We start from the raw sequence: 15,723 nt of genomic DNA, 5'->3' as shown, positions 1-15,723 counted from the left end.
GGGAAATCTTGGGGTCGTGAAAGGCGCCATATAGAAATACAACTTTTTTTCTTTAAAGAAAGACTTGCATTTATATAGCGCCTTTCTCAACCTCAAGGCGCATCCAAAGCGCTGAACTATGAGCATCTGGCAATGTTATGTTTAGAACTGATTCCAAGGGAGCTGCAAAATGATGCTACGTTAACAAAATGTAAACTAGTCTTAAGACCAGAACACTCATTCTTTGACCAAAAATCCGAATACAAACTAGCTCCAGCAGAGGGCGAAGGGAATCATTTTCCTCCCAGTTAACCTGCAGACATGCATGAAAGACAAATGCCCATAATATAAGCCCCAAGTGCTCTGATCAGATTTGCCAAACGGTGAGGTCAAATTCAACCGGAATTAAACTGATATGTCAACTCCATTTAAAAGAAAAATGCACTGCCTGAGCACTCAACACAAGACTCCCTCTCTGGTGGAGAAGAGTAAGAAAAAAAGTGTCCAGCTTGCTCTGAGGCGCTCTCGCGATATTTTCTCCATCCTGAAGATCTTTTTTTTTCCTCCTTCTTTCAGTCTGGTGAGGAATTGTTGTTAAGCGGTCGCTCAGAGGCGACCTGGAGGAGCTTCGCACTGAAGTGTAGCGAGCAGTCGGAATGTAGCGAGCAAATTGGAACCTTGAGCCGGCAGGCACGCGACCGCCGGCCAGAAGACTGACACACACGCATTGCAAGCAGAGAGGCAACACTGCAAAGACTCCCCTCGCACCTTACCATTACCACTTTGCAATAGTTCACCTGCAAACTTTCCCCCACACCCGGACCCCGCTGAGTTATGTCTTCCGGGGGAGGAAGCGCCACGGCGGCGGAGTCCGCTCCCGGCGCCCGCTCGGTGCTCTTCACCACGCCGCCCCGCACCAGGATCTACAAAATCATCGTCATCGGCGACTCGGGCGTGGGCAAGACCTGCCTGACATACCGCTTCTGCGCCGGCAAATTCCCCGACAAGACCGAGGCCACCATTGGGGTGGATTTCCGAGAGAAAACTGTCGAGATAGATGGAGAAAAAATAAAGGTACCAGCCCCCTGCCCTCTCGTTGAAAATTCCACTGCGGTTATTCAGGAGGGCAGCAACATTCCTTGTGTTAATAAGTTCCAGATTTAGATCAGAATCACCTCACATTAAACTAGTTTAACCGGTCAGTTTTTTTTTGAATACAGTTTGTTAAATCTGTTAATTTTCCTCCCAAATGTTACTATAATTTCCTAACGATTTGCAGTGAAAGATGGTATCCGATGGCCGTTAACTTTTTTATTATGTAAGGGCTGGGTCCATGAAGCAAGTTCACTAATCGGTATATAACTATATGAAATTCTCATTGCATGCACTTGCAAGTGTCGTGAAGTCTGTAACGTGTAAACTGTTAAAACATTTTTTAAGATCCGTTACGAAGTAAGCTCATTTGTTTTGCTTGATGGCCCTTTTTAAAAGGGCAAAAAAGTGTGTAATTGGGCTGTCTGGTTTCGTTACTTAACCATTAGTTATGTAGCAACAGCTGAGCTGTTAGAATGATGGCTTCTTACGAATAGGCAGACAGCATCTTGCTCTTATGGCATTGTCCCCATGGGTGTTCGGTACCCTTACTCTGGGTGACCATTCTTCATATATGATGGTGAATGTTAGCAGAATGTTCAAAGTTGGGAGCATCCTTACTAAAATAAAAGCAAAATACTGCGGATGCTGGAAATCTGAAACAAAAACAAGAAATGCTGGAATCACTCAGCAGGTCTGGCAGCATCTGTGGAAAGAGAAGCAGAGTTAACGTTTCGGGTCAGTGACCCTTCTTCGGAACAGTTCCGAAGAAGGGTCACTGACCCGAAACGTTAACTCTGCTTCTCTTTCCACAGATGCTGCCAGACCTGCTGAGTGATTCCAGCATTTCTTGTTTTTGTTGTAGCATCCTTACTAATCTTGGAGTGGGGACCCTTGGCTGATTTCCCCACCCAAGTTGAGATTAGTTAAATGATTACTTTTAATGGAAATAGATTGCTGAACTAATAGCTAAATTGGTGGTAGAATACAAATTGGGAGGAATTCAAGTAAACTGTGTAGTGTCCTGGTCAGACCACACCTAGAACACTGTCCTGTTCTAGTTAATGAGATACGCAGGAGAAATTCAAACCCTGGTGAGAGTGAAGAGAAGAGCTACAAGACAGATTTCTGATGTCAAAGTTATGAGTGAAGACAGAAGAATCTTGGATGTTTTAGCTTTGGAGGGAGGCAAGTGAGAGGTGATCTTAATAAAGGCATATGTCAATGTCGAAAATGTAAATCTAGAACATTACTTTCAACTAAACCATAATAGTAGGACAGGGAGGCACAGGTTCAAACTAGTGAGTAAAATTTGTTTGGGAAAAATATCAATACTAAAAATTGGCCATGTTCTTGCTATCTGAGCAGTGCAGTAGGATTGGAAAGTAGCTAACATGACCAGCATTTAAAAGGCTGCATAGGAATAGCTCAGGAAACAACAGATCAGTGAGCCTAACATCCATTGTGGGTAACATATATTAGATGGCATACTGAAAGAGGGGAATAATGAAATATCTAGATAGGTATAATATCATCCGAGTTAGCATGGATTTATGGGTGGGAAGAAAGTCTTGTCTGATCAAATTACTAGAGATCTTCAAGATAATGATAGAAATTATATTGATATGTGTTGAGATTGCAGCAGGGCTTTTAATGCCTTGCCACACAAGTGCTTGAACCACAAGGTAGGAAGACGTGGAATCAGTGGCAAGCTTCTGAGCGAGACTAATATTGACTGACTAAAGGAGAGAACACAAATAGAGGGCAGGCAAGCCAGATACAAAGGCATCTGGATAGGTTGGGAAGATGGACTGATGAATAGTGAATGGCATTTTCTACGGACAGATGTGAGGTAATGGCTCTAGGCTACATGGCGCAACACAAGGGGTTATTGCGGATATCTTGCTGAAACCAACAGCACAATCTGTGGCAGCGGTAAGGAAAGATATGATCTTGCGTATGTAGCCAGAGTGATACAGCACAAATCTCAGGAGGTGATAATGGGTCTGTACAAGGCATTTGTACAGGCACACCTGAGGTATGGTGTACAATTCTAGGCACTGAGCTATAGGAAGAATATCCAGAATTTGCAGAGCGAAAAGGACAACCAAATGGAAGGCTATCTCAAGACATCTGAACTGAGAAGTTGTTGAAGATACAGGGACAGAGGAATGCTGCCTCAGTCTTATATGAAATAGATATTGCCAGATTAGATATAACTACCTTACATAGAGGATGGTAAATGTGTGAGTGACCAGGAAGGCAGAGGAGGCATATAGTGTAGAAAGTTTTGAGAAGGAATTGGATTACTATTTGAGGGAATGCAGTTGAGATTTGGGGATTGCTTTGATGGATTGAATAGTCTTTTCTGGTTCTGTACTTTTCTATGTTTTTATGTGATCCATCTGTGAAATACATTTCTCCAATAGGGCAGTAGAAGTTCAAACTGTTGAATTTTTTTTTATTAAAAGCAGTTTTATGTCGTGAATTGGTGGGGGGTGGTGGGGGGCGGGTGGTGGTGCGGTGGAGAATAGTGGCTATAGTTCTTTACGGAATGATGAGTTAAAAAGGACTGAATGGCCTTTTGTGTCTATCTTGTGACTGGATTAAATCAGGAACTGCCTGACCGCTCTGGATTAGTGCGATGCTAGGAAGTGCAATTCTCCACTGAGTCATTGAGCCAGGACTTCTGGTTTTATAGGTCTAATACAACAACTTGCATTTTTACAATGTTTAAAGAAAAGGTACTCCCAAGGTGTTTCACAGACAAATGTACTGAGAACTGATGCTGTGCTAGAATTGTAGAGACTAGGAAGGATGACATGGGTTTAAAGAAGTGTTTTAAAGGAGGAGGGAGAGATTTAGCGAGGGAATTCCACAGAGTAGGGCATAGGAACTCAAAACTGATGCCAATGGAGGGGAAAAGGGAGGAAGGGATGAACAAACAGCCAGAAGGAAGAGTGTACTGGTGTAATTATAAGGCTGGAGGAAATTGCAGAAATAGGGTGGGATACTGCCATGCAGGGACTTAAAGATGAGGGCTAGAATTTTAAACTTAATGTTATTTAAGGAAGGATGTCAATGCGTTGGAAGCAGTTCACAGAAGCTTTACTAGAATAATACCTGGAATGGGCACGTTGCCTTATGAGGAAAGGTTGGACAGGATAGGCTTGTATCCGCTGGAGTTTAGGAGAGTAAGAGGCAACTTGATTGAAACATTAACGATCCTGTGGGGTCTTGACATGGTGGCTGTGGAAAGGATGTTTCCCCTTGTGGGAGAATTGGGAACTAGGGGTCACAGAGCTAAGCGATCCCACAACCAACGGATCAGATCTAAGCTCTGTCGTCCTGCTACATCCAGTTGTGAATGGTGGTGTACAATTAAACAACTAACAGGAGGAGGAGGCTCCACAAATATCCACATCCTCAAAGATGGGAGAGCACAGCACATCAGTGCAAAAGATAAGGCTGAAGCATTTGCAACAATCTCCTGCCAGAAATGCCGAGTTGATGATCCATCTCGGCCTCCTCCTGAAGTCCTCAGCAGAGATGCCAGACTTCAGCCAATTTGATTCACTCCGCATGATATCAAGAAACGACTGAAGGTACTGGATACTGCAAAGGCCAAGGGCTCTGACAACATTTCAGCAATAGTACTGAAGACCTGTGCTCCAGAACCTGCCGCGGCCCTAGCCAAGCTGTTCCAGTACAGCTATAAAACTGACATCTACCTGGCAATGTGGAAAATTGCCCAGGTCTGTCCTGTACGCAAAAATCAGGACAAATCCAACCTGGCCAATTACCACCCCAGCAGTCTACTCTCGATCATCCGTAAAGTGATGGAAGGTGTCATCGCCAGTGCTATCAAGCGGCACTTGCTTAGCAATAACCTGCTCAGTGATGCTCAGTTTGGGTTCCACCAAGGCCACTCAGCTCCTGACCTCATTACAGCCTTGATTCAAACATGGACAAAAGAGCTGAACTCCACAGGTGAGGTGAGAGTGACTACCCTTGACATCAAGGCAGCATTTGCCTGTTTATGGCATCAAGAAGCTTTAGCAAAACTGGAGTCAGTGGGAATCGGGTAAAACTCTCCGCTGGTTGGAGTTGTACCTAGCATAAAGGAAGATGTTTGTGGTTGTTGGAGGTCAATCATCTGAGCTCCAGGACATCGCTGCAGGAGTTCCTCAGGGTAGTGTCCTAGGCCCAAGCATCTTCAGCTGTTTCATCAATGACCCTCCTTCAGTCATAAGGTCAGAAGTGGGGATGTTCGCTGATTGCACAATGTTCACCATTCGCGACTCCTCAGATACTGAAGCAGTCCTTGTGGAAATGCAGCACGATCTGGACAATATCCAGACTTGGGCTGATAAGTGGCAAGTATCATTCGCGCCACACAAGTGCCAGGCAATGACCATCTCCAACAAGAGAGAATCTAACCATCTCCCCTGACATACAATGGCATTACCATTGCTGAATCCCCCAGTATCAACATCCTGGGGGTTACCATTGACCAGAAACTGAACTGGAGTAGCCACGTAAATACCGTGGCTACAAGAGCAGTCAGAGACTGGGAATGCTGCGAGTAACTCACCACCTGACTCCCCAAAGTCTGTCCATCATCTACAAGGCACAAGTCAGGTGTGTGATGGAATACTCTCCACTTGCCCTGGATGGGTGCAGCTCCAACAACACCCAAGAAGCTCGACACCATCCAGGACAAAGCAGCCCACTTGGCTGGCACCCCATCTACAAACATTCACTCCCTCCACCACAGACACACATTGGCAGCAGTGTGTACCATCTACAAGATGCACTGCTGCAACGCACCAAGGCTACTCAGGCAGCACCTTCCAAACCCGCGACCTCAAAGGACAAGGGCAGCAGATGCATGGGAACGCCACCACCTGCATGTTCCCCTCCACGCCACTAACCATCCTGACTTGAAACTATATCGCCTTCCTTCACTGTCGCTGGGTCAAAATCCTGGAACTCCCTTCCTAACTGTGGGTGTACCTACCCCACATGGACTGCAGCAGTTCAAGAAGGCAGCTCACCACCATCTTCTCCTGGTCAATTAAGGATGGACAATAAATGCTGCCTACATCCCATAAACCAATTTTAAAAAACTATTTATTTAAAAAATATGGGGTGACCCATTTAAGACAGAGCTGAAGAGAAATGTTTTCCTCTGAGGGTCGTGAGTCTTTGGAACTCTGTTCCTCAAAAGGCAGTGGAATATTAACGGACCCAAAACAGACCCTTGAAAAGAGCGCGCAGTGCTGGGAGAGGCTATCCTATTGGATCCTCTGTTCAGTGGAACGAGCTCATTCAAGAAAATCAAGTGTGACATCACAGGCGAGCAGGTAGGTGATTGGTTGGAGAAGAAGCTACCTGTTTTGGTGAGTATCTGGTAAGTGATTAAGGTCCATTCTAATCCTAACATTTAAAATAGTAAAGGAACTAGTGGCAAGCTTAATAAAATATTTTTTTTTAAAAAGGAAAATAATATTTTATTCAATTAAGTAGTTAATTAAACCACATTAAGGATGGTAGGACAGGTGATGTGTCACGGCTGCAGCATGTGGGAGCTCCTGGATGCCATTGTGATCCAGGGAAAACATGACTGCAGTAAGTGTTTGCAGCTCGAAGAGCTTCAGCTCGGAGTAATTGAACTGGAGTCCGAACTACAGACACTGCAACACATCAGGGAGGGGGAAAGTTACCGGCTCGTTTTGTCCCAGGAGGTGGTCCTGAGGTTAAGTGGGCAAAGATTTGGCAAATGGAGTATAATATGGGAAAACGTGAAATTGTCCATTTCGACAGGAAAAATAACAAAAGAAGCATATTATTTAAATGGTGAGAGATTGCAGAGCTCTGAGATGCAGAGGGATCTGGGTGTCCTGTGCATGGATTGCAAAAGGTTAAATGTAGGTTCAGCAAATAATTAGGAAAGCTAATAGAATGTTATCGTTTATTGCGAGGGGAATTGAACACAAAAGTAGGGAGGTGATGTTTCAGTTGTATGGGGCATTGGTGAGACCGCATCTGAAGTACAGTATTAGTCTCCTTATTTAAGGAAGGATGCAAATGCATTGGAAGCAGTTCACAGAAGGTTTACTAGACTGATACCTGGAATGGGCAGGTTGTTTTATGAGGAAATGTTGGTCAGACTAGCTTGTATCCGCTGGAATTTAGAAGAGTAAGAGGCGACTTGATTGAAACATATAAGATCCTGAGGGGTCTTGACAGGGTGGATGTGGAAAGGAGGTTTCCTCTTGTGGGAGAATCTAGAACTAGGGGGTCACTGTTTAAAAATAAGGGGTCACCCATTTAAGACAGCTGAGGAGAAATTTTTTCTCTGAGGGTCGCGAGTCTTTGGAACGCTCTTCCTCAAAAGGTAGTAGAAGCAGAGTCTTTATTTTCAAGGCAGGAGTAGATAGATTCTTGATAATCAAGGAGGTGAAAGGTTATTGGGGGTAAGCAGGAAAGTGGGGTCGAGAATACAATCAGATCAGCTATGATCTTACTGAATGGCGGAGCAGGCTCGATGGGCCGACTGGTCTGCTCCTGTTAATTCATATGTTCGTAAAGGTAACCTGCTATAGGCACTCAAAAATTGGTCCAAAAATTTCTAAGCACCTGACTCCCCTCTTGTGTTGAATTACTTAACTCTAACCCCTCTCGCACTCCTCAAAAACATAATTTACTTGCTATTTCTACATTTAGGGATCCAAAGGTTTAGCAACAGGCCACCAGATGTACAAACAGCAAGTAATTATGCAGCTTGGCATGTGCACAAGGGTCGGATTAAAATGAACTATACCACTATTAGAAATCTTTCAGTGTACATAGCTGGAGTGAAAAAGGAAGTACAGTGTTGGCACAGCTTTTCACTTACTCTTAAAGAAGACTGGGATAGCCTCCACCAAGTGGATTATTTTTCACCAGAGAGCGAAGAATGCTGAATCGTGGCACCTACAACTGACCACCATATTCAAGTGTGCTGTAATGGCCTAGTTATTTATATGGCCTGACCTTATCGACTACTGCTGTGCTTTTCTCTTCTCAGCCAAAACTGCCTTCTTTCTAATATCATCCTGAGGGTAAGGATAACACTAAACTCCCTATTTCCATGACTAACCATGCAAATATGTTGTCCTGTGCATCCATCACACCTTTTTTCGACTTATCACACCTTCTCCCCATTTCTCAATACCAACATACGAATTAGGATTGTAACCTCGACTCCACATTCCTGCCTACCCCTAATAACATTTCACCCCCTTGCTTATCAAGAATCGATATCCCTCTGCCTTAAAAAATATTCGTTTTCACATGTTTACGACCAGGTGACAAATGTGTCTAGGGGTTTTTTGCTGTCTTCACCTGGTCTTATTGTAACAGGATTTAATTTTAAACACTGTGTTTTGAGCTCCACCTTTTGTGAATCCTTGTTCACAACTTTTCCAATTATAAGACAAAGAAACCAATTCATGCAGGCTTTCTGAGGTTTAAAGAGGAATGATGAAATTTTATTAAAGCTTAAACTTAAGCTCTAATACGGTTAACGTCTACGGATATATGACGCGCCACACTAGCATGCACACGTGGTACACATGCAAATAGGGACAGAAAAGATGAGTAGAACAGTTTGGGGCAATATCTTGTTGCTATTTCTCGAGCTCACTGTAGTCCTTGATTGAAGATATGGTCTTGGGTTTCGTTGGGGCCCAGTATTTTTCGTAAACCTTGTTCACATAGGAGATTTTTTTTATCTCTCTGAGTTTATGTGTCTTCAATGGCTTCAGTTCCCTGAGAGATGAGCAGACAAAAGAAGAGAGGTCCTTGCGAGCCAGGAGCTTTCTCAAGTACTGTTTTCTCCAATTTAAAACTCAGTTCAAACCTCTGCAACAGCCAGTTAGTCATGTGACTAAAACTGGTTTGACTACTTCTGTGTATTGGGGAAGCAACTACTGGGGCCCCATTGTTTCAACACCGTCTGTTGCTATGCAAATGTCTTTCCAGTCAGGAACTTGCAATTTTTAAGTTTTAATGTTCATGTGGCAAAATCCTATGGGCCTCAGCCTTGGCAGGAGAGGGGTTTGCCTGATACACATAATACATTGCATTTATCAGGCGAGATAAATGCCACACAGGAAACTTAAGAAGATGGAAGCCCATGGAATTAAAGGGAAAGTGACGGTATGGATACAAAGTTGGTTTGGTGACAGGAAGCAAGGGGTGGCGGTGGATGATGTTTTTCAGAGCAGGAGATGGTCTGCAGTGGTGTTATGAACATACGAATTAGGAGCAGGAGTAGGCCACTCGGCCATCGACCCTGCTCCGCCATTCAATAAGGTGATGGCTGAACTGATTACTCCACATTTCCACCTAGCTCCGATAACCTTCCACCCTCTTGATTATCAAGAATCTGTCTACCTTAAAAATATTCAAAGACTCTGCTTCCACTGTCTTTTGAGGAAGAGAATTCCAAAGACTCACGACCCTCAGAGAGAAAAAATTTCTCCTCGTCTCTGTCTTAAATGGGCGACGCCTTATTTTTAAACAGTGACCCCTAGTTCTAGATTCTCCCAGAAGGGGAAACATCCCTTCCACATCCACCCTGTCATAACCCCTCAGGATCTTATGTTTCAATCAAGTCGCCACTTGCTCTTCTTAATTCCAACAGATACAAGCCTAGCCTGTCCAATCTTTCTTTGTAAGACAGCCCGCCCATTCCAGGTATTAGTGTAGTAAACCTTCTCTGTACTGCCTCCAACGCATTTACATCCTTCCTTAAATAAAGTGACCAGTACTGTACACAGTACTCCAGATGTGGTCTCACCAATGCTCTGTATAGCTGAAGCATAACCTCCCTACTTTTGTATTCAATTCCCCTCGCGATAAACGATAACATTCGATTAGCTTTCCTAATTACGTGCTGTACCTGCATACTAAACTTTTGCGATTCATGCACTAGGACACCCAGATCCTTCTACATCTCAGAGCTCTGCAATCTCTCACCATTTAGATAATTTGCTTTTTTTATTCTTCCTGCCAAAATGGACAATTTCACACTTTCCCACATTATACTCCATTTGCCAGGTCTTTGCCCACTCACTTAACCTATCTATATCCCTTTGTAACCTCCTATGTCCTCTTCACAACCTACTTTGCTACCTGTCTTTGTGTCAACAACAAATTTAGCTACCATACCTTCGGTCCCTTCATCTAAGTCATGTATATAAATTGTAAAAAGTTGAGGCTGCGGCACACCAATCGTTGCATCTTGCCAACAGAAAATGACCCATTTATGCCTACTCTCTTTCCTGTTAGTTAACCAATCTTCTATCCATGTTACCCCCTACATCATGAGCTTTATTAATGCATTAAAGGCCTATTGTGACAACATACTTGCAGGAATGATTCAGTAATGCCTTTTAATAAAAGTAATTTTTGATGCAGAAAAGTATTTTGACAAAGATGTCAATTACAGTTGAATTCCTTTGTCTTGCAGGAGGTAATCAAAGAACCAGAGTTGATGGCTTCAGTATGTTTTAGATCAAATCTATTTTGAATCAGTAGGAATAATTCACTGGTAGAAAAGGTTGACTAAATATCAAAATCTGACAATCATATCAACTTAGCGCACAGAAGGAGATCACTTGTGCCTGTGCTGGCTCTTAGAGCAGTCATAATCAGTTTCCCAACGCCACTTTTTGTTTAAGTTCCTCATCCTCAAGTACTTGTCCAACTCCCTTTTAAAATTATTTATGAATCCGCTTCCACCACCTTTTTCAGGTAGAGTGTCCCAAAACCTGACAACAGAGTGAAAAAAAATCTCCTCCTTTCACCTTTTGACATTTTGCCAATGATTTTGAATCTATGACCCAGTTTACAAAGGGAGTAATTTTTCTCTATTTACCCTATCAAAACCTCTCGTCATCTTGAAAACCTTTATTGCGTTACCCCTTGACTTTCTCAAAACCCCTCAATTAAAATAATTTTGAATACATCTATTATGTCTCCCCTTCACCTTCTGTGCTCCAAGAAGAACTAACATTTGCAACCTTTCGTCACAACTGAAGTCCTTTATCCCTGGTAAGCCTGCTCTGTATCCTAATACCTTTACATTTTTCCTGAAGTGTGGTGCTGAAAATTGTCCACATACTGGTGCCAAACGTCGTGCTCTGCACTCCTTTGGACCCCACCAGAAAGGCCGAGAGGGGGGTTTTGACGCTTGGGCAACTCTCAACCTCCATACATACGCCCAGGCATGCGCCATGGAGAGGTCACTCTATAGTTGCCTCACAGCGACTGACACCACTGACCACCTCCAGGCGCTTACCCATTGTCTCTCGAGACAAGGATGCCAAAGAAAGAAAGAAAGAATACCAGTTGAGGCCTAACCAGTGATTTATGAAGTCCTAGCATGATCTCTCTGCTTCTATATTCTACTCCTCTATTTATAAACCCAAGTAACCCATGTGTTTTTTTTAACCATCCTATCAACTTGCCCTGCCACCTTTCAGGATTTGTGTATATGGGCACCAAGTTCTGTATGCTCATTTACAGTTTTAAGAATCGTTCCTTTATTGTATACTGTCTTTCCATATTAGTCCTCCTGAAGTGCATCATTTCACACATGTTGAACTCCATCTGCCTTGCTTCTGCCCATTTCACCATCCTGTCTGTCATCCTGAAGCCTATTAAAATCCTCATCGCTATCTACTACTTGCCAATTTTCATATCATTCGCAAACTTTATAATACTGCTCCCTACACCCGTGTCATTGCAGTTTATAAAAATTGAAATTGGGTGGCACAGTGGCGCAGTGGTTAGCACCGCAGCCTCACAGCTCCAGGGACCCGGGTTCGATTCCGGGTACTGCCTGTGTGGAGTTTGCAAGTTCTCCCTGTGTCTGCGTGGGTTTTCTCCGGGTGCTCCGGTTTCCTCCCACAAGCCAAAAGACTTGCAGGTTGATAGGTAAATTGGCCATTATAAATTGTCACTAGTATAGGTAGGTGGTAGGGAAATATAGGGACAGGTGGGGATGTTTGGTAGGAATATGGGATTAGTGTAGGATTAGTATAAATGGGTGGTTGATGTTCGGCACAGACTCGGTGGGCCGAAGGGCCTGTTTCAGTGCTGTATCTCTAATCTAATCTAATCTAATCTAATCTAATGGACCCAAACCTGACTCTTGGGAGCTCCACTGCAAACCATCTCCTGGTCTGAAAAACATCCACCGCCCCCCCTTGCTTTCCGTTACCAAACCAATTTTGTATCCATACCGTCACTTTCCCTTTAATTCCAGGGGCTTCCACCATCTTAACATGTTTCCTGTGTGGCTTTTATCTTGCCTGATAAATGCACTGTACTATGTGAAAATGAGTCACGTAGACCAGGAACTTCCCAGGTTGGGATCCCAAGCTAGTTCTTTCTTCGTTAATCTCAGCCAAGATTGTGGTAGAAGTGCGACAATTGGATCCAGTATCCTAGGAGGTAAGAATCTGGGCTTCCCTGCCAATTATGGCTGAAGACTGCACTGCTGTAAATAACTAGGATTGAATTTACACACATAATTTGTGTGCAGCTGTCCTCTACTCACTGCATTTTGCTGGAGAAGTCACTCTGTTTCTGTTGCGAGATGTTGCTATAATTTCTGCCATGAGTTCTGTTTGTTGTAGTTCGTAAAGACTCCTTTTAAATAGACTCCGTAGACCGTGTGCTGTTTAAACAGACTCCCTTTGCTGAATAAATAGACTTTGTGCTGTGAGACCTGCATAAGTCCCACCCTGCCGCCACCTCATTGGCTGACAGTGGTGTCAATAGACACTGAAGGAAATCAGACATGGTTTCCACTGACTGTCAGACGATCCCTACTGAAAGTGTGCATATGTAGACCATGGTTGAGAATGAGAACAAGTTTGGCTGTGTTGCTGCCATGGTTGAATGCTTGCTTACACATGAATAATGATCACGGTGGAATCGTGCCTCAATGTAAATTAGTTCCTTCAGGAGAGGTGTGGGGATTGGGGGGGGGTGAAATAACATCAAACAACTTTACTTTGTTAAAGGTTTTCTGATTAATGGGAAAAATATTTGTTTTTAAACACTTTAGATTCAGCTGTGGGACACAGCCGGCCAGGAACGTTTTCGGAAGAGCATGGTGCAGCACTACTACAGGAACGTTCATGCCGTTGTCTTCGTATATGACATGACCAACCCTGTGAGTTTCCAGAGTCTCCCAGCCTGGATTGAAGAATGCAAACAGCACTCACTTGGTGGGGAAATCCCACGCATCCTGGTGGGGAATAAATGTGACCTGACGGACGCCACCAAAGTTAAAACGGACCTGGCTCAGAAATTTGCTGATACTCAAAGCATGCCCTTGTTTGAGACCTCAGCTAAGAACCCAAATGACAATGATCACGTGGAGGCCATTTTCCTGACTTTGGCTCATAAACTGAAGAACCACAAGCCCATGATGCTGCCCCAGCTCCAGGTAGATGAGCCTAAGGTTAATCTGGAATCTGAACCAAAGGCTGATGTGGAGTGTTACTGTTGAAGATGAACTTGATTGTTTTCCATACGAATGAAAATCAAGAGGCAACTTTGCTGCTGAATGTTTCTGGTAACCTGTAGACAGCCATAGTATAATTAAATGATTGAACCTGGAACAGCCAAAAACAGGCCATAAGAGGAAATACAATGGAAAAAAAGGACTGAATGATACGTTGGGTTACACCTTGCCAAATATCATCTGAAATCTTTCTTTTGCTGAAAAACTATGGACAGTACAGGATAGGAAAGGCTACATCTTGTATTGGACACTAATTTTATACATTTATAATATAGGAGAAGCATTAATCTTTATACTTTGCCTCAGTTAAAGGAGTCATTTGAATTTTCTCCTGATGGTTCCTTTTCCAGATAGTCCTGAACTCATTTCTTCCTATTTTCATCACCAATTAGTTGTGTGGGAATTAAGTATTTCTCTATTGGAAGTTTCCGCCCAGTTGCTCAGCTGGTTGATACGGTAAATATCAGAGTCTTGCAGAGCAAGAGACTCTCTGGTTTGATCACCATTTTATGCTAGATTCGCTGATGTCAGCCAACGCAGTGATATGGGCAGGATAGTTAGTCCCAGCTCTCCAGGTTAAGGAGGGCAGAACCAGCCAAGGTTCCTGCACTTTCTGGCAGTGCTGTAATGCCTTCTGTAGAAAAATAGTTTGTCAACACTCACTGCTTAGGCTTCCATATGAAGAATGGTGACTTGATAGAGGTAACTGAAAGACAGAAATGTGGAAAAATCACAGAAAAAGGAGGAAAAGAGTGTTTTTTTATTAAAAATGGTATACTAATATAATTGCGTCCTGTAGATACTATCTGTAAAATACAAATGTAATTAATGTAGTACAAATGTAATTAATGTACAAATATTACTAATGCTAGACTCCCTTGAGCTTCTAATCTGAATGCCTGAAAGGATTATATCAAATTTGAATTGCAGGCTTTCTGTGGCATCAAACTTAGAATATCAAACAAAAAGCCACAAACTTTAGTCAATTCTTTTGTTTAAAGACTATTGAATGGCAGGAAAGGAAGGAAGAAGCCTGGTGTCTTAACTATCTGGAAGCTGGCTGTGGCAAAGGGAGTGATGGTCTCTTTTTGAGGGACATTTCTGGACAAAGGCAGATTTTTTTTTAATCAAGTATTCCTTCAATTTGGAAAAGGGACACATGATAAAGGGAATACATTAAATGGTCAGTATCTCTTGTGTCATGGGAAAGTTTGAAATATTTTTTGTATGCTTTTGTTCATGCTTTTCAAGTTTTTGCTGATGCAGCAGAAGATATTTACTGACTACACTCCATAACAAGCAGAAAGGTTATCCATAATTGTTGCCTAATGATCAACTGATCAATAAAGGGGGATATGCAGATTATTTGTAATTGTTGATTTTTAACTTGTAATCTGACCATTGATGCTAAGAAATGATTGTACTGGATGTATTTGTAAGATTTCAGCATTGTAGTGAGAGCTGAAAAAAATCACCAATTACAGTAGTAAAGTTAATTAATTGTCAGGGAATATCTTCATTACAGTATACTTTTATTAAATAAAACTTGCACAATTCTAAACGTTTTGAACTTTAGTTCTGCTCTCTATCGTGTTTACCATCTTCTATCATTCTTTGTGCTTTAAGGATTTTCCTAATTAAACCTGTCATGTCATGTCTTTTCTATCCTTTTTCCCCAAAAAGATTTTTTTTTTAGATTTAGAGATACAGCACTGAAACAGGCCCTTCGGCCCACTGAGTCTGTGCCAACCATTAACCACCCATTTACACTAATCCCATATTCCTACCACATCCTCATCTGTCCCTATATTCCCCTACCACCTACCTATACTAGGGGCAATTTATAATGGCCAATTTACCTATCAACCTGCAAGTCTTTTGGCTGTGGGAGGAAACCAGAGCACCTGGAGGAAACCCACGCAGACACAGGGAGAACTTGCAAACTCCACATAGGCAGTATCCAGAATTGAACTGTGCCACTGTGCCGCCCATATTTTAATAATATTTTTCTTCCTCCTTTTCCCAAGTGTCCATTTAGAGTTATAAACAAATTTTATTTAAAA

At 42.8% G+C, this 15,723-nt stretch overlaps 2 protein-coding genes across 5 annotated transcripts in view; one reads left to right on the top strand and one right to left on the bottom strand.

The window, feature by feature from the left end:
- Nucleotides 1-1,080, bottom strand: part of ugl (ureidoglycolate lyase) — a 57,119-nt gene extending 56,039 nt beyond the window's left edge. For 2 of the 4 annotated variants that reach the window (XM_068043667.1, XM_068043687.1), the window contains exon 1: nt 753-1,080. The gene's annotated coding sequence lies outside the window, so the exon portion shown is untranslated. The remainder of the gene's footprint in view (nt 1-752) is intronic. The other 2 variants (XM_068043657.1, XM_068043678.1) reach the window with 1 other exon arrangement.
- On the top strand, nt 507-15,221 carry rab33ba (RAB33B, member RAS oncogene family a). Its single transcript, XM_068043699.1, has 2 exons — nt 507-1,053; nt 13,199-15,221. The coding sequence occupies exons 1-2, from the start codon at nt 814-816 to the stop codon at nt 13,643-13,645; spliced, it is 687 nt and encodes a 228-aa protein (XP_067899800.1). The 5' UTR covers nt 507-813; the 3' UTR covers nt 13,646-15,221.
- Nucleotides 15,222-15,723: the final 502 nt, after the last annotated feature.

This window comes from Heterodontus francisci, chromosome 1 (assembly GCF_036365525.1).
Source record: "Heterodontus francisci isolate sHetFra1 chromosome 1, sHetFra1.hap1, whole genome shotgun sequence".
Classification (NCBI taxonomy): Eukaryota; Metazoa; Chordata; class Chondrichthyes; order Heterodontiformes; family Heterodontidae; genus Heterodontus; species Heterodontus francisci.
Note: the sequence above shows the minus strand (reverse complement) of the source record. Positions and strands in the feature narration are given on the sequence as shown.

Excerpts from the sequence above, each read along its gene's own strand:
- rab33ba (XM_068043699.1), top strand. The coding sequence starts at position 814 with ATGTCTTCCGGGGGAGGAAGCGCCACGGCGGCGGAGTCCGCTCCCGGC. Across the intron at positions 1,054-13,198 it reads TAGATGGAGAAAAAATAAAG|ATTCAGCTGTGGGACACAGC; the intron begins GTACCAGCCCCC and ends TAAACACTTTAG.